The sequence below is a fragment of the Notothenia rossii genome, assembly GCF_949606895.1.
Source record: "Notothenia rossii genome assembly, chromosome: 2".
Lineage (NCBI taxonomy): Eukaryota > Metazoa > Chordata > Actinopteri > Perciformes > Nototheniidae > Notothenia > Notothenia rossii.
This window is the reverse complement of record NC_136904.1, coordinates 51,569,645-51,597,471: the sequence shown is the minus strand read 5'-3', so window position 1 is coordinate 51,597,471 and position 27,827 is coordinate 51,569,645. Positions and strand designations below refer to the sequence as shown.

General features: G+C 41.0%; 1 protein-coding gene across 5 annotated transcripts in view; it reads left to right on the top strand.

Moving 5' to 3' along the window:
• cemip (cell migration inducing hyaluronidase 1) overlaps window positions 1–27,827 on the top strand; it is a 335,274-nt gene that overhangs the window by 167,125 nt on the left and 140,322 nt on the right. For 4 of the 5 annotated variants that reach the window (XM_079666024.1, XM_079666027.1, XM_079666026.1 and 1 more), the window contains one exon: window positions 11,750–11,922. The exons of the other annotated variant lie outside the window; for it this stretch is intronic. In XM_079666024.1, the coding sequence (XP_079522150.1) occupies window positions 11,868–11,922 (55 nt within the window). In that variant the 5' untranslated portion in view covers window positions 11,750–11,867. The remainder of the gene's footprint in view (window positions 1–11,749; window positions 11,923–27,827) is intronic. 5 annotated transcript variants of the gene reach the window in all.

Genomic DNA, 27,827 nt, shown 5'->3' with positions numbered 1-27,827 from the left:
GGCACATTTTCAACCTGAGCCTGGACATGATGACCGTCCCTGCCCTGTGGAAGACAACATGTCTGGTTCCTGTGCCGAAGAAGATAAATCCACGCACACACAGTAACTACAGACCGGTGGCTTTGACATCACATGTCATGAAGTCGCTGGAGAGGCTGGTCCTTAAACACCTCGGTACAGTGGTCGCACCATCACTAGACCCCCTGCAGTTTGCATATCAGCCTCGTATTGGAGTGGAGGACGCCATCATCTTCCTGCTGCACAGAGTACACACACACCTTGAGAAGGCAGGCAGCACTGTGAGAGTCATGTTTTTTGACTTTTCTAGTGCTTTGAATACCATCAGACCTGCCCTGCTCAGCAGTAAGCTACTGGACATGCAGGTGGATGCTCCACTGGTGAGCTGGATAACCAACTATCTCACAGCTCGGCCACAGTACGTGAAGCTGCAGAATAACACCTCTGACATTATATTGAGCAGCACGGGCGCTCCTCAGGGCACGGTCCTCTCTCCCTTCCTGTTCACAGTCTATACATCAGACTTCAGACACTGCTCACAGTCCTGCCATCTGCAGAAATTCTCAGATGACTCTGCCATTGTGGGCTGTATCATCAGAGATCAGGAAGCTGAGTACAGGAGTGTGGTGGAAAGTTTTGTGGAGTGGTGCGGTCAGAACCATCTGCAGCTCAACGTCACAAAAACTAAGGAGCTAGTGGTTAACTTCAGGAAGCGGAGTACCGCCCCAAGCCCAATTACCATCGTGGGCATGGATGTGGACATTGTGGACAGCTACAAGTTCCTGGGCGTCCACATAGACCAGGGGTCGGCAACCTTTTTGATATGAAGTGCCATTTCAAAAAAAAAAATGTATCAGCGTGCCAACGATCGATAATTATCAACGGGGGGGGGAGGGGGGGTAGAGGAGCTTGACGCTCGTGAACTATCAGCAGGAGGGCGGGGGGAGCCTCGCTGTGGGGGAAGCAGTGTGTGGACCTGTCAGCGCAACTTACATGATGTCGAATTTAACAAACACATTTAAATAATTGGTTTAAACGGCATAATAATAAGGACGATCGTCCGTTCTGTGATTCTCCAGAACACACATGTTATGATATTAGGGTCATGCAGAGTGAGATGAGATCGCTGTCCCTTTAAGAGAGAGAGAAAGAGGGGTGTGGCTTGTGCATGTGTGTTTGTGGATGGTAGAGCGACAGTGAGGGAACGTGTGTTTGTTTCTGGAAGTGAAACGAGGCAGTAGAAAAACAGAGGTCTGTGATGTATTTTGTGAAACAGAAGAACAGCTAAATAAATGTAACGGCCTCCTAAGAAGAGCTTGCCTCTCTCCAGTCATTTAAGCTAAAGTGGGTTATTGAACCTGAAGCTTGTTGTTTCTACCCTCCTCGACTACGGTCTGGGAGCCGACAGGAAAGTTCAACACACAGATGGCAAGTCCGCCCCTTTGTAGCATATTATTTCGATGAGAGATGAGCAGATCGCCACTGGGCTTTCAACTAAATACACAGCCACGCAAAAACTGCGGCATTTGTACAGCTCCTTATGGGTACTGCAATTAGTGAAGTGCTTTCCTCCGTGGTGAAACGATCAGCACTGCACCACGGAGGAAAGCGGCAGAAAGTCACCTGGAGATAAAGAGAGCGGGGCTGCGTTGCGTGCATGGCAGGTAACGGGGAGACGCGCTCTGGCGGCGGTCTCGTTCATGATCCGAAAATACAATTTAAATATTTTGCACACTTATTCCACTTATTCCTAGTGTGCCACTGGTTACGGTGCCGCGTGCCAATGCTGGCACGCGTGCCAGGGGTTGCCGACCCCTGACATAGACAATAAACTGGACTGGAGTAAAAACACTGACGCCCTATATAAGAAAGGCCAGAGTCGCCTGTATTTCCTCAGGAGACTCAGGTTCTTTAACGTCTGCAGCACTATGTTGCAGATGTTTTATGACTCGGTGGTCTCCAGTGTGATCTTCTTTGCTGTAGTGTGTTGGGGCAGCGGGGTGAAGACAGCTGATGCCAACAGACTCAACAAGCTTATCAGGAGAGCAGGCTCTGTCCTGGGAGTGGATCAGGAGTCGTTGGCAGTGGTGTCGGAGGGGAGAATGCTGAGGAAACTTCTCAGCATTCTGGACAACGGGTCTCACCCCCTGCATGCCACACTGGTTTCCTACCAGAGCACTTTCGGCCACAGACTGAGATCACCCATAACCACCACACAGCGCCACAGGAGGTCTTTCCTCCCAGTGGCAATCAAACTCTTTAACTCTTCACCCCTAAGTAAAGGGCACTGAGAACTCCCACACCAACACTATGTGCAATATACTGTAAGTTCCATCACTGCAATACACTCGCTGCTATATATATAACTATGGGCAATATTATATTATATTATTATTATTAGTATTATTAATAATGCTATGATAAAGTGCAATTACGTAACTGCCACTACGTTTTAATTTTTTTGCACTATAACTACTAAATACTGCTAATAATAATTGCATTGATTGTGTGACTTTCTATGTTTCTACGTTTTATGTTGTCTGTGGATGTTTAATTGCTCTTTTTGCTGCTGTGTTTATTGTGTTTATTGTATTTTGTTACTCTGGCACAACAATTTCCTTCGGGATAAATAAAGTCTTATCTTATCTTATCTCTCTTATCTTATCTAACAAGCAATATGATTTTGTCAGCTTTCTAATTTAATGTATTAAAGGCAAAGATATTTAACACATACGCTACTATTTATCTCTCAATATTGTCTGTAAAAAATGTGGTAAAAGTTATTCTTTCAGTAAGACAACAGAGCAAGCTTCTACAGTTGCACTACGTTTTGATAACAGTTCAATATTATTTCGATAATAACATACATTTCAATGTTGATGAACTTCATAATAAAAAAAAACATTACAATTACAAAATAATTATATCTACAGACCCTAAACACACAAACACACTGCTTTCATAAATAACACACTTGTTCTGCAATAATATGTTTTATGTTTCCTGTCATTTTTGTTAGGAAAGGACATGCCTGAAAGACACAACATTTTCTCCTTCTCTGAGGGTCAAGAAGAACATCCAAGAGGAAAATAAAAAGCTGATTTGAGATTTTAAGACCAGTAATCTAAGAAACTACTTTTATTGTAAAAACAGTCAGCTGATCGAATGCACCTATTTCCACATCTACACTCCATCAGCTGATTATTTCTATTTGCCTCGCTTTATGAGCTTCACATCACTTGTGCCTTGTACAGAGTTTGCAACGTCACAAATAAATGGGGCCAATCTTCAGTAAGAATAATGGACAAAAGGAGTGCAAATACAAATACAACTTATTGAAATGTGAACCAAAACTTAATCAAACATGTTTTAAATAAAAAGCACATATGGACAGAAGGTGTAAAACTATTAAAGTAAACACATTTAGTCAAATAAAGTGACAGACTAGGCCTGTGCAGTTGGTATCAGCTTTGCCCAGCATGGGCTCCTCCATCAGTCCTCTCCAAACCAACTGACAGGACGTCCATCACACGGCGGTTTCTCCCTGAAGTCTCTGCAGCCTTCCGGACACCACGCTGTCTCAATCCGTCCACACTGAATATGAGAGGGGGAAAATGAAAATAACAAATGCTTTAGACAAAAAGAATCATAAAGTTGACTGTTGAGTTGCAAAATTTTTTTAGATTGTCAATACTATTACTGTATAACTAATGTATCAGGTTAAGAGGCACATTCAAATAAACATTGGTCTTTAAATACATGTTGTCTTTTGAATTGTTTGTCTAAAGTCAAGGATCTAGAACTAGTACTTAGTTTTAATGATACAGTCTGGTTATTATGCTGTTTGGAGGAGGCCTCACAGGTAAGAGCACTAACTAGCTACCATCACATGTACCTTAGCTTGACTTAAATGTATTAAACGTATAATTAAGTGATATAAAAATATAAATAACTAATGTCATGCAAACATATTAATATTTGCTTGATTCCAGTGTTGAATTTAGCACAATTGCATACAAACGTTAAGGGATTTTAAGATTCTGAAGTATTATGTTAAAAATGCAATAACTTAGATTATTATTTATAGTTTTGCTGAATAGTTTCATCTCCGCTTACCTTAGAAACGTAAAATGCCACGGCAGTGTGCAGATGGGGAGCATGTTAGCTTAGCTTGGTAGCTTCAGCTAGCTCTGGAACTTTCAGCTCGGTGGCAGCAGGTCCCGCCTCGGCAACGCCTCTTTGCCCTTATTTGGAGCAGGCTGGAGAAGGCGGGAGTTGAACTCTGACGTCACTGTCGAGCCGTTAGTGGCCGACTCCGCCTACTAAGGGCTTCTCTGCAACTCTGCAGAATCCTATGGGTGACGTCACGGACCCTACGTCCATTTATATATACAGTCTATGGTCATGATGCATGACAACAAATATGCCCAGCGTACCTAGATGCGTCATGAGGTCTCATAACGCATCTAGGTACGCTGGGCATATTTTTCTAAATTTGCCAAATTCTTGTTTTTGGGCTGTATAAATAAATTGACTTGAAACAGTTGGTGATGTAGAGTACTGGCACCTTTTTTATTTCAATTCAAGCACTGATCACAGGTCTGTGGGGGTGGTTTGTAGTCCGTGATGGTCCTGATACCCTGCCACAGGCTCCGTGTGTCTCTGCTGTCACTGAAGTGAACTATAATCTTCCGGGAGTACTGTCGTTTGGCTTTACGGATGCCACGGGATAGGTCGGCCCTGGCTGAGACCAGCTGGATTTCCCCCTCTGAAGGCGATGTTGCGGGCCCTCAGCAACCTGTGGACCTCTCCTGTCAGCCATGGCTTCTGGTTGGCCCTGATGGTGATGGATCTGGTGTGGGTCACATCCTCAATGCATTTGGTGATGTAGCCCGTAACAGTTTCTGTATATTCCTGGATGTTGGTGGTGTTGTTGTATGTGGTTGCCTGCTTAAACATGTCCCACTGTCCCAGTCTGTAGTTTCAAAGCAGTCTTTGAGTGCAGCTGTGCTGTCCTCTGATCAAACATGTACCTCTTTTGAAGCTGGTTTGGTGACCTTCACATACAGGTCTGTATGCCGGTTTTAGCATAACAGTGAGGTGATCATAGAGGCTGATGTGGGGGAGGGGAGAAGCCTTGTATTATCCTTAAATGGTGGTATTAAGAATATCCAAGGTGTTGCTTTCTCTTGTAGGGAAATCAACCTGTTGGTATATTTTCGGCATGAAGGTTTTCAGGTTTGCATGGTTGAAGTACCCAGCGACGATGGGAAGGCCGTCTGGGTGGGTTAACTGCTGGTCAGATATGGCCCCCTCCATGATAAGACTCTGCTTCGTAGCTTGTAGAATTAAATAAAGTTCACAAAGTGGCAATTACGAAGATGGGAGCCATATTTGTTGAGCCATTTTTTTTAATACCCACAATAAAAGTTAGCCTGATACATTTCAATATGCTGGCTTGAGTGTTTGAATATGGCAAACATGGAGTAAGCTGTGTGTAGTGGGGCCACAGTCCAGTTTCTTTCAGGTTGTAATGATTAAAAAGACCAATATCATCTGTTATCTAAAGTGTAGTATCCCTCTGAGGCTGCATTCCAGTTCTCCCTGAGATCCCATTTACACGGCAACGTTTGCGTTTACGCACCATATGCGTTTTCAAAAAGTATTCCGTTCACACGCATTCGATTAATCCGTTCATACGACGCCGCTCGACCCGCTGGAGACGCTGTAGTACATGTGCCGGGCCTGTAAGTGGCGCTGCTGCCGCCACAAAATACACCACAAGCAGCGAAGAAGACCCCCGAGCATGGTTGCCTGGTTGCCCTTCTGTTTATTCTCCGTGGGTGATTTAGCAACATGTAGTTCATGTAGTTCTCCATGTCCACTTGTTGCTGATGGTTGTGGTAGAGGAGCTGTAGATTTTGCACTAACATATGTAGCATGTAGCAGTAGCACTAGCAGTAGCTACAGACAGTAGCTACTGACCATGCTACAGCAATGAGCAGCAGAGGTGGGGAGAGGCGGGGCTATGGCTTCATCTATCGGGCAATGACCATATAGGGCGTACACACAGAGCCGTTTGCCCCCCCCAGAGTGTTCCGTTTGCAGATCTATCCACCTTGGGACCCGTTTCCGCCGTTCTGTTACGGCCTCGTGTGAACGAAAGGGCTATACGCGAGAGAAACTATGCAGATACAACCCGTTTCGTCCTCGTGTGAACGGGGTCTTAGATGTAAGGAGCCTTTTGGCCCTGAGAGGAAAACAAGTGCCATCTCATGAGACACTCTCACATCATGCATCAATGGGAACACAGGCATTGTTTCCTTGTACAGCCCTGTAATCACTCTGACATTCACGCTCACATTCACTCTCACATTCACTCCCACGACCTGTTCCTCCAGGAATTTAGAGAGTCCAGATCTCTCATTTACATAAATAAATGCAGTCTAACTGCCCTTTTAGTTTAAAGTGTTCCATAAACAAATCCTTCATAAATGTATAAAATCTCCCCATGCTTTGGACAACTTGCAATCTTTTCAAAGGATTAAAGGATTGTCAGGATCACCTGCAGGATGTGGCTCTTTTGTTGCCAGACAGTGCTGATAGATATGCCATGATCATACGTTTCCTAACTGCATGCTATTAGCTTTATTCATCCATTAGAGAACTGAACACATCCCTGTGTTTGCAGATGTTGTAAGGCAGCCCTGTTATCCAATGGAGTAAACAAAGATCCATCAAAATGTTCTGATGTCTCTTAAATGGTTTTCAAATGAACAGCAAGCTAGTGCATTGTTTTTATTTACTGACTACAAAGGTGTTGGTTAAGTTGTACAAATGTTATCCAACACAATATTTAATTAAAGCTTTATTTGTATAGCACTTTTCATACACCCGGTGCAGCTTGAAGTGCTTTCACAAAATATAACAGAAACAAGAAATGAATTTCAGGTCAGACGTTCAAACTTTTATGCACACATGCAGGATAAAAACATCCATTAACATTTTAATGGACACAAGGAGGTAAAAGGTATGATAATAACAAAAGTACAATAAGATAAATAATGATCCAAATGTTCATGACATCCTCTTGGTAGAGTAAATCAAGAGATAAGATCAAATGAATAAACACAATAAAATAGTAAGACCTATACAATAAATAAATTATTTGAACAATAGGAAAAAGAATGATAACAATAATAAAGATTAAAAGCGGATGTTGCTAATAAAAATCGAATCTAAAAAATATGTCTTTAGCTGTCGTATGAAAATGTACCGATGGAAACTTGTAGAACATAAGTAGGCAAACAAATGTAACAAATGTATTAGAAAGAGAGACACATCAACATAGTTTTCCTTAAATTCAATTAAGGATTATGCTAATACAAACATCCAATAATGCAACTGAAGGGCGGTGTTCACTGTCATTTCTATACAGTGATGCAGAAGGAGCCATTTTAATTTTAAAATGCTGCCACTGCGCCCACAGCCATCTTAGTTTGATTTACTCTGATGTCATCTCAAGGACTGTGTGAAAGATGACTTAGTAGAGAGGGTGGTTCAGGTGCATTGGGTCCTGATAGCGCTCTGTAAAACATGTTATGACAGCAATCATATTCCTACCATCTCTAAGCGGTGTGAATGGGGAAAAATGGTGCGAAATGTAAATACTATGGCCGGGACTCGATTAAAAAAAATAATCTAATTAATTACAGGCTTTGTAATTAATTAATCGCAATTAATCGCATTTTTAATCACATATAAATATTTGACCTGAGAACAGTGAGAAGCAATTTTTTTCACATGGATTTTAGTATACCATTGAATAATGACTGAATACATAAGCTTAAGCAACAAAACATTGTTTAATTTTTTCAAGGTGGTACTTAACAAAGACCAACAGAAAAGTGCAATTTTTGCCATAAAGTGTAGCAATAGCATATTTAGGAATATAGTACATTTCAGAGATTCAGGTAGCCTATAGGTAGGTAGACCTTCTGTAAACTATAACACTTTGTTTTTTAAGAAAAACACAATACTTTCAAGTACATTCAGAACATTGGAAACCCTGACTATTAGAAAACATCTCTCTGTTGCTTCAGAGGCCATAACAGACTTTGTTGATTTACCAACAGTTGATTTAAAAAATCTAATACATTTCAGTCCAACTCTCTCAATAACCTTGGCCAAAACAATAAACAGTTCAACATAAAGTGCCAGTTGCACCAACAACGTAATAAATAGTTCAACATAAAGTGTACCATTTAAAATAAAATAAAAAAGTGCCAGTGATTGACCTCAATCCCTCCTATTCTTCCAATATCCTGATGAAAAATAAAATCTCTCTGTTGCATAGGCCACTGTTTGATCAACGCGAATTGGGTGTGGGTCCTTGTACTCCGAGTCGGGCTAACGTCCACGCTAGCTTCCACGCTAGCTGCTATATGTTTTGCATTGAGGTGATACTTGAGGCTTGATGTGCTTCGGTGATATGCAAATTCCTTTTTGCATAATTTGCAAACAACCGTGCTCTTATCGATGCTTCCATCCGTCCGTTTTTTAAAACAAAACGTCCCATCCACGGGGCCAACCAAAGCGGTCTCATCAGCTTCTTCGTTCACGTTTGACTATTGTTCACTGTGGTTTGTTGTTGTTTGAAGTCATGAACGTTAGTTGGTGCTCCAGTATAATCGGTACCCCTGAAACTCATCCAGTGAGAAACTTTCCGCGGTGCAAAAATAAGTGCGATTAAAATGCGTTAATTTTTTTAACGCGTTAATTTTTGTGTAATTAATTCATCTTAATTAACGCGTTAAAGTCCCGGCCCTAGTAAATACTCTTGTTTTCTTAGCGACTATGTGGATTAGTACAGGACCAAAACAACTCTTCATGATTCATTTTAAAAACAGAAGATAAGAAACTTGATTAAATAAACACAGCAGTTTAGCTCATTCAATCTGCATTAGCTGTGACCAGAAGACACATATTTACTGAAGTGACAATTGAACCATCACGTTGAAATGGAATCTTTTCAGAATCAGAATCAGGTTTATTACCATTAAACAAATGAGGAATTTGCCTTGGCGTAAAACTGAAACCTGGGCTTTAATTAAATGTATTATGTGTACAGATTTCACATAACTGTATTAAGTAAGTTGAAAGCAATAATTATTTCGTTTAAATGGGTTGAATGTCATATTATTGCTTTCAAAAGCCCATATTTCAGCTTTGCCTTTCCTTGCCTATTATAAAAAACTATTTCATAAAAACTATTATAACATTAAAATATAGAGAAATATTAACATGAAATATAGATACCAAAAAACGTTGTGCTGTATAATATGACAACAAATATGTGCAATATTGTTATGAAAAGTGGAAAGCTGTGCTGATATTTAAAGAGGTAGCTTTGTTTACAAATGAGTTTTCTTTTGCAGCTCAGGGATGAATCTGCTGCTGGGGAAAAAAAGAGCATGATTCATATTGAAATGCAGAGGAGTTGACCTGGGAGAAATGTAGTGTGGACAGATATCAAGTATGCTGGCCAGAATTATAGAGGGACAAGCAAACAAGCTGAATAAAAGATGACACTGTGTGTCTCATTAGGAGAGAACAGTGTATGCACATGCATGGTGAACAGGCCAGCACACTGCACCCCCCCCCCCCCCCCCCACCCCCCTCTCTGTCACCAGCAGTACACACAGCAAGCTAATTGCATGATAAAACAATTGATGATGAATTATTACAGCGTTTCTTCCTCTGAGCTCTCGACATGGCAGCTTGAGATAATTAAATCTAATCAAAGCGTGCATCAGGAAGCTGCTCACTTTGCAGCAATTCAGACCATTTTCTGGAGGCCATGGAATCTTCACACGGCACAACTACATTCCATTAATTCATCTACCACAAACATTGTTCAGTCATTAAACGAGTAATTCAAAATGCTTAATGTCATTCCGTGATTGACTAATTTTCTTAATGTAGCTGCGGTCAGGGAGAACTAGCTTCCAGCTTGGCAGGAAACTCCTTGTGAGTGTGTTATTAAAAGCAGCCATTCGTGGATCAGGGTTGGTGAGGATTTTTGAAAAAACAGATTACAATATCGCGTGTTGTTCATAAATTACAGATCAGGAAAAAAATGGTATCTGTCCAAAAATGTGCTTAAAGTTTCTTAGACTTAGCACATGACATGGCTGATAGCTTCGTCCTTATCAGTGCTGGGCCTGAAGGCTGCAGTCAACACCAAGACTTGCAGGTCACCCTTGAAAAAGAGATCTTTTGATCTCAAGGGGCTTTCACCTGGTTAAATAAAGGCTACAAACAAACCGAACAATACAATATACTTCATCCATAATACTTGTAGCTCTTGAATTATTTTCTCAAATTGTATCGAAAAGAGATACAAAATAAGGTTGAATATACTATTGCAAAAAGTTACAAGCTACATTTAAAAGTGTATCTTTCCACAAACAGGTACATCTAAAATTAGGAAGACTTATTATTACTGTACATTGAAAATGCTTTTAAGCATTAACGATGCTGAACGGTGCATGGGATATTGGAGGGCAATAGAGCAACCTCTCCAATGCCATGAGAGACAGAAAAGGAAAACTCAGCTTGGTTGAGACCAAATATAACTGTTATGCCTAGTGATAAGTCACTGACAATAGAAACAGCTCTGTAGACCACACTGTCACACAGCCTTGGGGAGAAACACATTACAAGTAACAGGGTTACATAATCAGGATACCATAAAAAACGTAACTGTATTCCCTTACAGTTACATGAAAAAATACGTAATCAGATTACTGTTACATTTCTAAACATTGGGATCACTAGCAGGATAACAGTGTTATTAAAACCTAAAAGATCATATAGTGTTTGTTCTCTTAGAGCTGTGTTGCTCTGTAGGATAATACTTTGAGTGTGAATCTATACGCCTACTGCCTGAATCTGCTTCATGGTGTTCACTTTCTTTGCTTCATTTGTTCTGTTTTTAATTCAACAGGTGAACCTATATGTTCAGACATTTTGTGTGAGAGCTTAACTGTGTGTATTAAACTGAAACGGAGTATTTTCTGTCAGTTCCGTTTTGATTTCTTATTTTTATTTTTTAAACTGTTTCAGTGGTGGTGCCTGAATATGCTGAATGAAAGGCAGGTCTTCATATCAATAATATCATTTCTGATCCTAAATATCCTGGTTTCTGTTTTTCTAAGGTCACAAAGTTCTGTTGTCTTAATACACATATGGGTTTGCTGTAGATCAGTCTGTAGGGACTTGGCTTGCAGACCGAAGGTTCACTGCTTCCAGTCTCGATAGGACCAAAATTATGGTTTTTTTTACCATTTCTCCTGGTGGTGGAAGCCCTTTCGCTCTACCACCTCTTCATCACTAAAGCTCGTGTTTGAGAATGTGTGTGTATTTTATATATGTATATGTATATATATATATATGTATATATGTAATTGTATTGTAAAGTGATCAGGTTTATATTTGTATACTAAGGTTAGATTACTGATTACTTTTTTTTACACGTCACTTGTAATGGAATTACCTTTTTAAAGTAATCCTCCCAACCCTGCTCCCTTTCAGTAGGAATCTGTCATTATGTCTTTGAAGATAAAGCTTAAAGCAGGAATTAGAAGTTCTGTTCTGAAGACTGCTCACCTGTACACCAGACAGTCACCTATCCATGCTGAGTCTTCTGCATTTCAATGTGATGTTGCAGGTGCCTTTGGTGTCCTCCCACTGTGACTTCAACACACCCACTGTGACCCCCCCTCCCCCACGCTCACTGGGAAGTCTGCAGCAACCTTTGAAGGCCTCAGGTCAGCGGCGGTGGAGAGATGAAGACGTGCTGCCTGATCCTGGCAGCTCTGCTGCTGCCCAGCAGCCACGCAGGTGAGTCAGGACATCTTCTGAGTCTCATCTCTGCTTTCCAGAGGGGGGAGGAGTACTCAGATCTTGTACTTAAGTAAAAGTAGAAGTACCAGTGTATAAATACTCTGTTACAGTAAAAGTACTGCATTCAAAATGTTCCTCATGTAAAAGTAGAAAAGTATTATCATCAAAATATAGTTAAAGTAGCGACAGTAAAAGTAGTCATTGTGCAGATTGGTACATTTCAGAATAATATATATGATATGTTTTATAATGATTGATCATTAAAGTGTTCTCAAAGCTGGTAAAGGTGCAGCTAGTTTCAATGACTTTGCATACTGCAGGGTAGCTTGTGAATTTACTCCAGGTGGAACTAAACTCTGATTTAACACTTGATTATATTTCATATCATTCATCCAGATCTGTGAAGTAACTGAAGGTATTAAATACATGTAGTGGAGTAAAAGTACATCATTTATCTCTGTATTGTTCTGGGGTAGAAGCACAAAGTAGCAGCAAATGGAGATAAAGTGCAAGTACCTCAAATGTCCTTGAGTACAGTACTTAAAGAGCATCTTGCAGGTTTTTATTTTTTCTACATTTATGCTTAAACTTGCTTGAAAATTACAATTAAAAAAGTGAATGCAGGATTTGATATGTTTTACGAGACATAAGGGCAGGAATTCAGAGGGAAAGGAGCAATTTTGAGCTCTGCTCTTAAAAACGGCTTTTTTTTAAGGTCATACGTCAAACGCGTCATATTACATCACACAGGGGACACATCTCCGCTCTCTGACCGCAGGTATAGTAGAGTTGCGTTGAGTAGAGCGGTTGTGTTTTAAGGAGCTGGTATTTTTCGGTAGTTTTACATTGTATTTCACCATTTGTAATCATGGTGCAGTATTGTGTTTGTGCAGGTTGCACAAATACCAGCCTGTCAGGACATCGAGTCCACAGTAAAAAGGACCGGAGCTAGCGTTCTTTCCTGGGTGCGTTGTGCATCCACCTCCCTGCAGCACATACTCTCCACAGCTTTATCAGGAAACCGTATTACTTCTCTCTCCCCCCCTCCCCCTTCGCTGCTCTCTCTCTCTCCCCTCCGGTACACGGCAACGTAAGACATAGTGTGGACAGTGGCGGTTCTACGGGGTGGCACGGGGTGGCAGCTGCCACCTCAGAAAAATGCCTTGCCACCCCAGCTGCCACCCCATTTGGCAGCTTTGTTTTGAAAGAAAAGTTGTGGCTCATCGGACATTTATGAGAGAAAATCTCTAATGTCCGAGTGCAAGTGAATGCAGCACAAGACGCGAGCCTTGTAACCCCTCCCCCCCCCCTGGCGCGAGCTTGGAAATATGATTGGCGGCGATTTCATTTGAACGGGAGGACAGCGCAAAACGAGAAGCATTTCGGATACAAGTAGACAGAAGCAGTGGTGTAGTGGGCGTTGGACGCGGAGGTACGCCGTACCCCCACTTATTTGAAGCATGATTTCTTTTTGTAATAGTCTAATACATCTAAAATCATTGCCAGTGTTATCAGTTGCAAGTGTGTGTTTGTTGTATTAATGACGAAAACATAATAGGCAGATTTCACAGTAATTATAATAAAAACGTAGCTCAAGAATTTATGCAACTTGATTTGAAGCGTGTGTGTGTGTGAGGGGCAGAACCGTGTGTGGTGTGGTGACCAGGTGTCCCGCACTGTTCGGGACTGCACACACAGCATTTTTATTATTTGTCCCGCTTCCCACACATTGAGACTATGTCCCGCATTTGAGTGATATCGCGCAGAAAGGCCAGATCGGTTCGCTGACAGCATCATGTAAGTTGCGCTGACAGGCGACACAGAGGTCCCCCAAGCCCCACCCCCCCGTTGACAGTTCATGAGCGCGAGTGTCTCCCGTCCACCCACCACCCCGTCCACCCAGTAAAAAAATCCCCACTACACCACTGGACAGAAGGAATGAGGTATTTGCGGTCAGGGTATGACTGGGGTAGGCTACAGCCATACCAATAAATGGCTTATCCCCACCATGAAAAATTTTGTTAAAGTAAGCAAAAAAAAGTCTGCCAACTCGCGCAGAGTAAATTGGACAGACAGCAGTTAGTAGGATTGATTTCAGTAGCCACTTGTCTGGAAATACCGAAGACTAGAAACGGTTTTGAAAACTTTTGTCACGTAGTGATCGTCTTCTCAATAGAACATCTTTGATAATGTCTTCTGGTCAATCAGAATCACGATAACGGCGTGGTGTTGTTGCAGGAAGTCCCGACGGAGAATACTTTTGCTGTAGTACATCTCTATATACATCGGTACAACTATAAGACCCCACGGTTTGATGATTGATAGGTATGTGGGCTGTCTTTCATTTTTATACACAGAACAATGGGGGCTATCCACCCTTATCCACAATGTAAAGTAATTCACACAGCCTCTTCCCTCTCCTCTCTAAGAGGAGCAGCAGGTTCAGCTTTCAGAACAAAGTAACAAAAAACTAAAATGGCATTCATTTTTTTAAATACGTTGTGTAGTAATATATATTTATTTATTTTTCTTCTCAAGAGAGCACCAGAATGTGTATTTGATGTTAGTATTTCAAAAAATCTCTTGGGGGAAAATCCCCCCAGACCCCCTTGCAGGGGTTTGGTTTTCAACTCTTTCACCTGTGGAGAAATTGCAGGATTGGCTCCAGGTCGCCCTTTTTATTTACTACAAGACAAATGTGCCTTTTTATTTCATACAGTTCAATTTCGATTGAGACAGGGAAATAATATAAACCTCACGCGTAGCGTTTCACTGTCAAGGGGAGCGTGTATGTAATTACATTGCAAATACTGACTTGAGCCCCACCACTGTATGGGTTAGCCCTACCATAGATTACCCAACACAAATACTCTGGAGCGGCAACTGTTTGCGGTCTACTATGACAGAGAAGAGCCTGTCAAGTTTGGCTCTACTCAGCATTGAATCAAAACGCACCATAGCTTTTAATCTTAATAAGTTTGTGAGGCGTTTTGCTGATCAAGATGGTAATCGCCACATTCAGCTGTTATAGGCATGCCAACTTGATGCTCTGCTCACGGATGAGTCGATGAGAATAATAAACTGTTGAAGAAGATGACCTTACATGTGTAAATACATGTTTCTTCTTTGTGGGGGTCTGCCCCCAAAAAACAGTTTCAAGTCCTGAGAAAGTCAAATAAGACTGTGTGTAAGACTTCACTGCCCAGCCAAAAAAAAGTAAACTACTTTGATTTAACTAGGCGAGTATGGGCTTTCCACTGGATAATAACTTCAGCGATGTATATGTTTTAGCTGAATACACGTTTTTTAACCCTAACTGATGCAGTTAGTCATTTCTTTAATGTTTGTTCTTTCTGATGTAAAGTCAAGGTTGTAACTGTTTGCAATGAAGTTGTGGGGCGCTGAACTGTTCCTTTGATTCTTTTGAATTATGATAGTAATTACTAGTCTTTCAAATTTGAAGGAGGGTGAGTAAGCATCTTGAGGAATGTTCATCATTAACTCCTCCAAAAAATATAGTTTATTTAATAATAACACTGAATATGTGAATCATAACAGTGATTGACAGCTGATAGGAATAATAGGATTGTTAATATTATCATATTCATACAGACACACATCGAAGAGACAGTTAATTAATGTATTTATTGCAGCAGTCTGCATTAAATTACGTGTGCCACCTTAATATATTTCTATTTAAGGCTTTACTGATGTGCCACAATAATGTCACCTAATGTTATTGAGTTAAAATATCAATATTGTGGCTTTCCAAGTTAACATTGATTGATATGACTGCGATTAAATCAGCATATACTTCTGCCAGGGGATGCCACCCCTGAAATTCTCCTGCCACCCTCTTGCCACCCCATGAATATTTGTCTAGATCCGCCCCTGAGTGTGGAGTTGCATTAGGTAACGCTGTGGTGGCTGTACTGCTCCAGCCGTCTCTTTTGTGTTTGTTTGTTTCCCCCTGTCTGTGTTGTTTGTGTGTGCGTGGTGGCTGTCACTCCTGGCTCCCGGCTCAACCTCCACTCACCTGCTGCAATCAGCTGTGCACCCTCCCCGACTACACACCTGCTTTCCATCAAGCCATTTACAACGACATATCAACGGAGGCTCCACAACCTTTCTCCGCCAGATCGTCAAGTATCAGCCGTATCTCGCGTCTCTCCTCCGGTACACAGCACCGTCGTGTGGAGTTGCATTAGGTAACGCGAGATACGGCTGATACTTGCACATTAGTTTCTGTTATGGATCAGTATCAACAGTCCTGCCAGTAACGTTACTATATTATCAATGCTACTTTAGTTATAGCCTGATATATGATAGCTAACTTTACAATGTTGTGATGTGACGTTAGCTAACATTCTGTAGCTAACGCCGGTCACTCACCAAGATAGCTGCCCAGTTCTCCACTGGTTCTCCTCACACCACACAGCTCAATTTCTCTCCGATGGCCGTTATTTCTTCTAATCCTTGGCTGCTCCTGGTCTCTTGGACGCCTAGCAGGCTCATAATTATAAGGTTGTGGTCCGTCATATGCATTCGAATATTCATGTTCAACTTCTTCTGTTACACCGGCCGCTCTCCCCCTTGTGTCCCCCGTGTTACGTCACACGCGGGAGGTCACGTGCCGAGGCTTTTTTATGCGGAAGTGAACATTTCTTACAAAAACGACGCCAGATGTCACTGTAGTGTATATTTCTGTATATTTTTTTGAAAATCTAGTGTAGGCTATTCATCATTTTCCTACACATTTATTCACAGGTGTCTTTAACCTGGAAGTTGCTCTTTAAGTATTTCTAACCTGTTACTTTACACCACTGTGAGACATACAGTGTGACACAGTCAATGTTGACCGTTTAGATAAACTCTCTCTGTGTTCTGCACGTCTCTCTTCCTGCGCTCAGCTCTCTTTGTCATAGTCTCCAGCTTGTTACATTGTTATGGACTCATCCCTGTACATTGCTTCAGTGCAGTGGAGTACATCGTGTCCCAGGGGTAACGGCTATAGCATCTGTTCTATACGTAAACATGAGCAGCTGTCGAGAACTATGATGGATTATTCCCTGAGACCCTGAATGCAGCACAACATGATGAAGATACAGAGGAGCCCGTCATGTGAGCAGGCTGCTGTTGCCTTCAATGAACAGCAGTACAGGTCATGTGGGGACTCTGGAGTGCATAAAGTATTTTGGGTCAAGCCTTTATGTCATAAACATATGCATAGGAGACACATTCAGTAGTGAGTGTTATTCAAATGGGATGTCTTCACACACGTCTTGTACAAATAAGGCTGCATGAGCCTAAGGAGCACTTGTTAACACTAGACCCCGTTGGCGGTTTTTTATTGTGTAACTTTTTTTCAATAACACATTAAAGTCTCCCAGTCCGTGACTGTTCCTGAAAGTGTGTTATGTAGCACCCTATGTTGTTAAGAATTGTCAATATGAAGTCAGATTGAAGACATCGGCAAAATAATTGCCATTTATACCTATTTCCGCCAAGCGGGTCATATTGACCCCACCCCTTTTCGCGCTCTTGATTTCGCTTGTAAACAAACATGACGTGTTGCTATAGCAACGCCTTTTGTCTACTGCAGTTCCTTATAGATTGAGAGATAGATTGAGAGAGAGATAGATAGATTGATAGCGACAGTCTGTAGTGAAGGAGCGCGCCCCCGCTCACGGGAGACTGCTTGAGCTGCGCTCTTTGCTGCGGAGTGCAGCAAACAGCTGTTTGCTTTTCACCCAACAACGACAACCGCCTCACGAAACCCTATGTTGTACCGTTAATAAACGAAATAATTTAACAAAATTGCTTGTCAAAATACCAATACCACAGGACCATTTTTCTTTTTAAAGCAATACTTTTACTTTGAAAATCAATGCATTCTAATGCTGGGTCAATTTAACCCCGGTGGCCGTTTTAGTTCTCACAAATCTCGCGGTTCTAGTGTTAAAGGTCACCTGTTATGCAAAAGTCATTTTTGTATGTCTCTTCTACATCAACATGTGTCCCCTCTTCTCCATGTCTCTTCTACATCAACATGTGTCCCCTCTTCTCCATGTCTCTTCTACATCAACATGTGTCCCCTCCTCTTCATGTCTCTTCTACATCAACATGTGTCCCCTTTTCTTCATTTCTCTCCTACATCAACATGTGTCCCCTCTTCTTCATGTCTCTTCTACATCAACATGTGTCCCCTCTTCTTCATGTCTCTTCTACATCAACATGTGTCCCCTCTTCTTCATGTGTCTTCTACATCAACATGTGTCCCCTCTTCTTCATGTCTCTTCTACATCAACATGTGTCCCCTCTGTGGAAAGAGACTCTGAAAGTTTCAGGAACAAAGATTCTCTCTCTTTTTGTCCTGATCCATTTCTATGAAAACCTGAAAATGAGCTGATCAGATTTTGGCCACTTCATGATGTCATAACGATGTTTTGGCTTGGGTAACCATTAGCCAATCAGCAACGAAGGTAACCCCCCCCCCCCCCCCCTTATCACCTGAATCTCCTCCTAGAGCACCATTGAGTTATTTTTAACCAAATATCTCTCAGAGGGGCGTGGGGAGGGGCTCCTTATTTTTCATCTAAAGTAGCAGAAAAAGGCCTGAGACAGAGGGGATTATGGGACACTGCAATGATCTGTCAAACACTTCACAGACATGTTTTGTATATATCTGAGAACTATAATATATTGATGAAAAAAGTACAATAGGGGACCTTTAAAGAAGCGTATATACTGTTTCAGAGGCCCTATTATGCTTATTAAGTATCCCCCTGCAAAGGCTCCAACCCCTGTGTTCCCTCCAGAGGGAGTTTCTCTCCCACACCACACCCCCCCTGCCTGAAACGCCTTCATTTAACTCCTTTGTTTATTTCCTGAACATAGTGACATCACCATATAACACTCATGCTTCTATTGGCTAGTGCTCCAAAACATTCTACGTGATAGCCTTAAGGGCAGGACATCTCTAAGCGGTTGACCAATCTCAACATAGCTAACCAATCAGAGGAGACTAGGCCAAAAGAGGTGCTGCAGCACAGGTAGTATGAGAAAAATTAAGAGCTTTTTGAACCTTAAAGGGGACATATCATGCTATATTTGAACAATATATTGTAGGGCCATACCTATATAAAGTTTATAAATATAGTTTTTTTTTCAAAATACCAAACAGATCCTGCATTTTAGCCATGCCTCATTTCGCTCTATATGCTCTTTCCAGCGCTGTTTTTGCAGGGGGCTGATTATGTGAGCTGCAGCTGACCACGCCCCCCTGCAGGAGAGGGGAGCGTGCTTTGAGATCAGCTGCTGGGCTGCAGCGGGGAGAAGAGGGGGAGAAAAAGAGATCTCCGTCCTCCTTGTTTTATTCTTATAGAAGTAAGAAGAGAAGTAATGGGGCAGAAACCCTCCTTTTTACGCAGCGGTCCAGACATAGACATCAAACGGCGACACATATTCAGTTGCCAGTTGCTTTGGCATTAGGGCAGGGATATCTAGATACTTTCCAAGGTTTGACATTATGAATTGTGCCACTTTTAAAGCAAGCAACGATGTTTTCAAATCTGTAATCAAAAAGCTCCTCAAAAAGCTCCTCAAAAACGCTTCGCGTCGGGCTCCTGATCAGCCTGTCGGTGTTCTTTTCCCCATAATGACCTGTAGAATCAAGCCTATACTTAGGGTGCATTCACACCTAATAGTTCGCTCTCTGGTGCGCACCAGACCACAGTTTGTTACATTGTTTCATTTTTCAGAAGGTTCGGTTTGCGTTCACACGGCAAAACTCAAACGGACTATAAACTTTAAACACAAGTCATGTGCTCGGAAATGCTGTTCAACCATTGGTCAAACATTAAGGTAAAAACGCAAATCCCGGCGTTGTGTCAAATTATGCCCCCCCGTCATGAAATGCCCCCCTTGTCACGGGAACGCGCATTTCTAAATGACACGTTTACAGATTATTAGATGACAACTATGTAAAATTATACAATACATTTTAAAGCACGTTTATACAGACAGGACGTAACAATAATAATAAAAAAAACGAAAACTGAAAAGGAAGTGACGAATTAATTTCGACACCACTACCATCAAATACGGAGCGAAAAGTTAAACCAGAAGAATCAAGACTATATGAGCTTGCACTAAACAACTCACAATCTGAAAATTACCATTAATAAAAACCCTGAACGTTTACTTTTCGTTTTAAACATCGTTTTAAGGTGTGAACGTGTTAGAAATGCACGTTCCCGTGACAATGGGGGCATTTCATGACGGGGGGGCATAATTTGACACAACACCTTCTACCGGAGCCCCCGCCATGGAGCATCGGCACTTTCGTTAGGTTATTCTCATGCTGCTGTTAATCTGGAGATCAACAGACACTAGCGGCCCGCGCATATGATTATATAATCAGACAACGTCCGTTGAAAAACATTATAACACATAATGAGAGAGGTTCTGCAGTAAGGAGGGGCGTTTCACCGACGAGAGGTGTTCTTACTTTTATGTAGCCTTGCTGACGGAGAATTTTTACTTTACACGACACTGTTTCAACACTTAATTCTGCTTCACTCTTTAACAAAACAACCGCGGATGTCTTGAAAGACTCTTTCGCTAAAGATTGTGAAGATATCTTCGTTCTTGTGACACGTAAATGCTACGCTTCCTATGTTTTGGTGCAGACTGCGTTCACACCAGCAATTAACCGCTCCAGAGTTCGCAAGCAGGCGCTCCGAGACCACCTATTTTAGCGGACCAGAGTCCGGTTGTTTAGTTCACTTCAGAGGTCTCGGACTGTGTTCACACCGACCCAAATGAACCTCACCAAGCGGCTAAACGCACCAGGGTTCGATTCAACCGGACTATACAAGGCAGGTGTGAACGCACCCTTACATGACGAGAAAGATGCAAATTATTCTTATTATTTGTTATTTTGGTGTGTAATTTGGATAATTTGTTTCTTTAAATAACTTATTAAATGGCTATAGTTTGGCTGTTTTTTATTCAAAAAGTGAAAGTGTTCAGGATGCAGTATTCACCTGCTGTGTCACAGAAATGCCACAAACACCTCCAGATATCCAGCTGAACAGGTGTTAGAGGATCATCCCTGCATCCAATCCATTGCTCAGGAAGAGTGTGTGTGTGTGTGTGTGCGCGCACGTGCGTGTGTGTGCATGTGTGCGCGCGCGTGTGTGTGTGTGTGCATCAGAGAGAGAGAGAGCAGGCTGCTGTTTTGCTTTCACTGAACTGAACATCAGGACCGGTCATTTTGTGCGTGCGTGCGTGCGTGCGTGCGTGCGTGTGTGCATTTTTCCACTATAAACTTAACACAAATATTTTAATTCTCTGTCACTGTTTTTGCTTTGGTTGTTGTTGTTGTTGTTGTTGTTGCAGTTTCATGCTGACTGCACGGAGACTTATGGAGCTCTAAGAAAATATTTGTTAATTACCATCAAAAAAGCCTCTCCATCTGAGAATACTTTTTATTGGAGGGTTAGGGGCTTCATCTTAATGAGGAACTCAGGCAGGATTGCAGTTACTTGAGTGGAAGTGGAAGTAATAATAAGAGCTCTATCTTGTCTTGTGAGACATTTTGGTATAAATTAATGAGTATTGTGCTGCTCTCTGGACAACTGCAAAACAACAGTGACTTTTACCTCTTCAAATTAATTAGATTACATGCTTCCTTTTTGGTTTTGGAAATTGTCTCACCTTTTCTGCTCATAACATCTTCAAAACACATTTAACGGCTTGTTTTGGTTCTTCCATTTTAAGAGAGCCGAAGTCCCTCCCTTTCCGGTGATCCACCATGGGACCTTATTTTGGAAAAATTATGTATTGAAGTCAAGAGAGAGAAAAATTATCTTTTGATCCCGTTTGAATTGTGCCATGAATTACACATATGATGTTTGTCAATCTTAAAAAAATAATTTCTAAGTAAAAAAAGTCACAGTTTGTCGTAAAACTGTGAAGTAACACTTATTTTTGTGTGAAACCGCTCAATGAACTACATCTCTGGTCACACGTCACCAACACCAGAATGAGGCGAAAAGTATTAAACGAGGTGGAAATCATTACACGTCTGGGCATGTTGAGAGCTGCTATTACACAAAAGGGGAGTTAGTCCAACCCAGTCTCACGGCATTTCGTGTTATAGTCACGACATTTAATCTATTGATTCGTCTTCACCAACACGATTTTCCCCTTTTTTTCGTGTCACACAGAACGATTTTAAAACCAATGTATTTCTATTAGTGTGTTTCGTGCCTGCAACACGTCTTTTTGTCCGGTCGGGTCTTGGAAGACCGGAAGCTGTGGGGTTCATAAAAACATATTCTTACTCAATATCAAGCCACGATTATTGTTTATATTTTAAATTGTATAATGTCGGACTTTTTTTGCCGTCCTATGGTTGAAGCTTGGTGATTTGGATGTTTGAGTCGCAATGCATGTTGGGATATGATGTTAATGCGATATGAAATCCGAAAAACATTTACAAAAAATAAAATAATACTTTAATCCGAGTGTGCTTGCTTTTCTCTTTGAAAGTCATCACATAACGGCATTGTAATACATGGTTCAGCTACATTAAATATTACACATCTGCCGTAGTTCTGACTGCTAGACAAACAGGAAGAACTGCCGCCAAAACTGAATATGTGACGTGGATCATAAATATATCAACAATTAAACAAAATCTTCAATTTCTTTTCACACAATACGTCTCCTTGCAGTATCAACACTAATTCGGCTGACTTTCATGTTTGATCCAATTGGTAGAACATGAGAAATAGTATAGCAATATCCTGTAAATTATACTAATAAAATAAAAACTACACATCTTCAGATGTTATACATACATAAGTGTCCTACACTAATAATACAAAGTTATTGTGGCATTGTATGCTGTGTGTACCTTATTTGTAACCAGTGTTGGGTGTAACGCGTTACAAAAGTAACGGAGTTACAGTAATATATTACTTTTTGCTGTAACAAAGTAATGTAACGCATTACTAATGACATTTGTGTAATATATTACCCGTTACAATGCTCAGTAACGCAGTTACAACCCATTTTAACCCGAAATTCAATGGTGTTTTGTTGAATGTACTAACATAGCGAGACATTCCGACACCAGACAAATTGTGCGGGTAGATTAGTAAACCTGATGTGTTTACACTTCAGGCTTCGCGTCGGGATCTTCGGGGCAGTTGAATGTTATGCACCCTCTATTCAAAAAGGAAAAAAGAGCGAAAAATAAAAACAACAAATTGTGTCAGGTGCGCGTGACCTGCTCCGCTGCGCGTGCATCATTTCAAAAGTGCTTCCACAGCAGTGACACACATCTGTGGATAATCAAATACGAAAATGGTTAAAGCAACCATCACTAAACGCCAGCAACACTGCATCTACTGCAGACAGTAGCAACAGGTCAGATGGGGACATCAAGTTACCCTCCGTTGTGGACACTAGCTTACTCCCGCCTGACTCCTCGCCCCCGGAGCAGCAGTCTTTGTCGCCCGAAACTACGCCGCCCCTCTGCGGCCCGTAGGTGCCAGGATACCACGGCAAAACAGAGCCTGCCCAGGTATGTCTAAACAAGTACCCACCTGTACAGTGGGGTTAGGCGGTCATGTTGCAGCTCGTGGTATAAAAATAGACAATGGAATATGCATGTGAAAATAGAGCCATATTCTGCCATGCCTGTATAAATGTTGAGTCAAAAATAATGCATACAATAGCACAGATGCCTTCACCACGAATGGCTACAAAAAGATCTCATATCCCGAGCTTATCAACGAGCTAATGTTGCAGCTGAAATGTTGTCCAGGTCACAAAGTCAACCTCACATGATGATGTGATACCAGTTTTCAAGCACAGTAAATATTCTCTTCCCATAGATGGGACCAAGGTGATGATGTAGTACATGGTTTTAATACTACTTTTGCTTTTCAATGTTTGCCATTTCAAACCATGAGCTGGTTCAAATCATATTTGCCTTGATTTACAATATGTTCTCATTTGTTTTATCAGTACAGCTTTGAAGCTTTTGTGCTTTTCTTTGCCATAGTCCACTTTGGACTATATGAAATATTTCACGATTGCACTTTTAACTCACTTGAAATGTTCTCACTTGCTTGGTTTCAAAACATAACAAATGCCATAATCTGTTCATTGGGGACCATCAATGCTATTTTTCATTGCTGTTGCCGGCCACTATTGCTCATGTAAACCTACTACTGCTGCGCCCCCTGTAATCTCAGAGGCACCCTGAGTCATTTTGTTCTGGAACCGGGCCTGTACACGGCCATATACTAAACAAACTACAGAGCCCATTTCGTGTCCTGTTATGGTTTACTTCCTGTCTGCCTTCTTCTGGTGATTTATCTGACGTCCAGCACTTCGTCTTTTAACCTCTTTTCCTTTCTCTTGCTTGATCCTCCTTAGAAATCTTCATTATAGTCCTTGACAGTGGCCTGCACTGCTGTATTAACAACGTGTCACATGTTAAGAATTTACAATCAGAATCGAGTATTCAACTAAGCCGTGTAATAAAAGTTGTTAGTAGCCTTAAGGACCTACAGTTGTTATGCTATACCACATTGCCCTTCACTGGATGTACAATAACTACATATTAGCATTTAAAATACATAGCCATTCTTTGGCGGTTATTTTGGTGAAAGTAACTAAAAAGTAACTACATTTCAGAAACAGTAATATTGTAATGTAACTTATTACTTTCAAAAGAGAGTAATAAGTAATATGTAATATATTACATTTTGGAAGTAACTTGCCCAACACTGTTTGTAACATCTTCAGACATTTCCAACTCTTCAACAGTTGCCTGTCTTTGACTGTTGCAGGTGTAGGTTCAAATATCAAAAAAATACATGTGTGGATAACAAAATACATCCGTCATGAACCAAGCTGGAAACTTATACTGGAAAGTATAATTAATTGTGGTAACACTGTAAACTTGACAGTTTTTTAACCCGCACCATCTAATCGTTAAAGTACGTTATTGAATTTGTTTGTACATACAAAATAGGGGGAAAGTAGAAGATCAATGATAGAAATATAGAATATAAAATATCAAGAAGATACTGTAAGTGATTTCTAGAATAAAACAGTTTAGTGCTGAATGTAAACAGATATTAATATGAGGATGTGCAAAACAGAAAAATGAATTAACCTTTATTTAAACATTAAAGAATACTTTAGGTTAAGGTCTTCTTTCAAATAAGAAAAAAGCTTTGGGGGTATCTATCTACAGATAAATATTAAGCCTGACAAAGTACTTGTCGCTAATTTTGGAGAAACCAGCTCGAGTGCGCTCGAATTTGAAAATACACAGCCGTAAAAAATCTGCCACTTCCTTCAGACTTCTTTACAGAGCCCCTCCTCCAACACACACGAATGCGCACATGACCAATGAGGGCACGAGATAAGTTTGTGCACAGGTGGAAGGCTGACAGGCAGGTAGGCCATCAAGTTACTTTAGCCGGGCCGGCTCAGATGATTGGTCGTGCTTTTTACAGTACTACGGCTTCCACAGATGACATTTTTTTATGGATTTTTTGTCAAAGCACTTGACAAAAAGCAACTAGTTTTCTGTGTACCTTGTCCTTGCCAACACAAATGTTATCCACAGCATACACAGCGATCACGCAGTTCTTAACGAGGAAACTAGTTGCTAAAACAAAACACGGGATTCTACCTTGTTAGCTAATGTTATTTAGCTGACATTAACGTTACACATTACACTTGTTTAACACTCACCGAAACCTTGTACAGCCGGTCCCGCATGCTGGCTCTTATGGAACCGACTAACTCCCCTTTTGTGTAAGAGCAGCTCTCAACATGCCCAGACATGTAATGATTTCCACCTCGTTTAATACTCTTCACCTCATTCTGGTGTTGGTGACGTGTGTTGTGCGAGACCAGAGATGTAGTTCATTGAGCGGTTTCACACAAAAATAAGGTTTACTTCACAGTTTTACGACAAACCTTTTTTTTCTTGACTTAGAAAATTATCTTTTAAATTGACAAACATCATATGTGTAATTCATGGCACAATTCAAACGGGGTCGAAAGATCATTTCTCTCTCGCCATTGACTTCAATACATAATGTTTCCGAAATAAGGTCCCATGGAGGATCACCGGAAAGGGAGGGACTTTGGCTCTCTACAACTGGGACAAAGTTCCATAATAACCTTTCAGCAATGTGTAATTCAAGAGTGTCCCTGGGCAGGCAGTTCTCTGGAAAAAGAAAACAAAATCAAATATTGGAAAATACAGCCTGTAGCTCTCCACCCTTCTGTGTTTAGCCCCTCCCACCAGAAGGACACTGCTTCTGCTTTTATAGTTAGTTCTTTTTGTACTTTATTTCAAAATATTTGGACGTTAAACAGCCAAAGTACATCAATGTCACATCAGAAATCAAATTCTGATGATTTAAAGAAAATATAGATACAGTCCTATAGTGACATTAAAGAGGCCATATTATGTTATCGGGGTGTTCCCTCTCCTGCAGTGTGTTCAATAGGTCTTTGTGCATGTAAATGGTCTGCAGAGTCTAAAATCCCTGTGTTCCCTCCAGAGTGAGTTTCTCTCCAAACTCTCATTTTATTGACTCTGAAGATTAAGTACATTTAAATATATTGGTGACCAGTTTAGTGCTGTCCTCTCATGGATTCTCAAGTTATGTATTTGTATTCAATAATATTGAATTGCTCTTACTGAAGCCACTTATGATGACTTTAGGCAGTTCCCAACTTATTTTTGTTTTACTTGCTATGTTACGCTCAGTTATTATCCTTATATTGCCTGTGATTAAAGCGAAAAAAACTGGTGTAATGCTTTGAAGTCTTTGCTATATGATTCTCCCTGACTCACTGTACCTGTGCTGATGGTTTCTGATGAAGCTCAGAATCAGTTCTTTGTGTGATCGTAAAACACTCCAGCAACCTGCAGCCACAGATCTCCAAGAACTGAGTTCAGACACTCACACAGAATTGTGCATGAGAATATCTGCTGATGAGGAACTTTTATAGGCTGGATGAAATATTATGCCTTTGTTATTCATGTTATGTTTGTATAGGTGTGTTTCCCTATATCCATGCTTCAAATTAAGGTAAATTGAAATATAAGCAGAACAATGTGGATTAGAAAGAGGTAACACTAGATAAATTACTGCAACAATTACTCCAGAAACGTAATTTGTACAGCAGGTTAAGCATGATAGGGATCCAGTCTGCACAATGTGTTTGGATCGTGGGCCTTTATCTCCTCCGTGACCTTCGCTGATGAGGCAACATAATGTGCAACAGCTGTACAAATACATATTTCACGATTGTATAGTTATTCTTCCACTATGTCACTACATCCAACACTTCCTCAGCACATTCCCGATCAAGGTTGCTCCCTGGCTTTTGGCAGCGAGTCAGTTGCATTTATAGCCTTTGCAGACCATTTACATGCACACTAACCTACTGTATATCACATACTACAGGAAAGGAAAAAGAAACCAAAAAGCAGAATAGGGCCTACGATACGATGCGATAATACTTCATTTTTAGTTCAAGTCTGACATTTTTCCATCATCACAGCATCTCCATTTGCAGCATTAAAAAGGACAAATATTCAAGACAAGAACGAAGGAAACACACATTTAGCATTGCATCAAGATCACTGAAGAGAAAAATGCTCAAGACCCTCTATCGTACATTAGATCATGGATTTAAATCAGTATTTATTTTGAGGATTGACTGGTGCACAAAAGAATGCTTCAGTGCAACGTCATCAAATCGTGGGACCCTGTATCTCCGATTTGATGGGAAAAACTAATCCTTACTGTTCAGGTCATGGTTGGGGTCAGAGATGATGTTGTTTG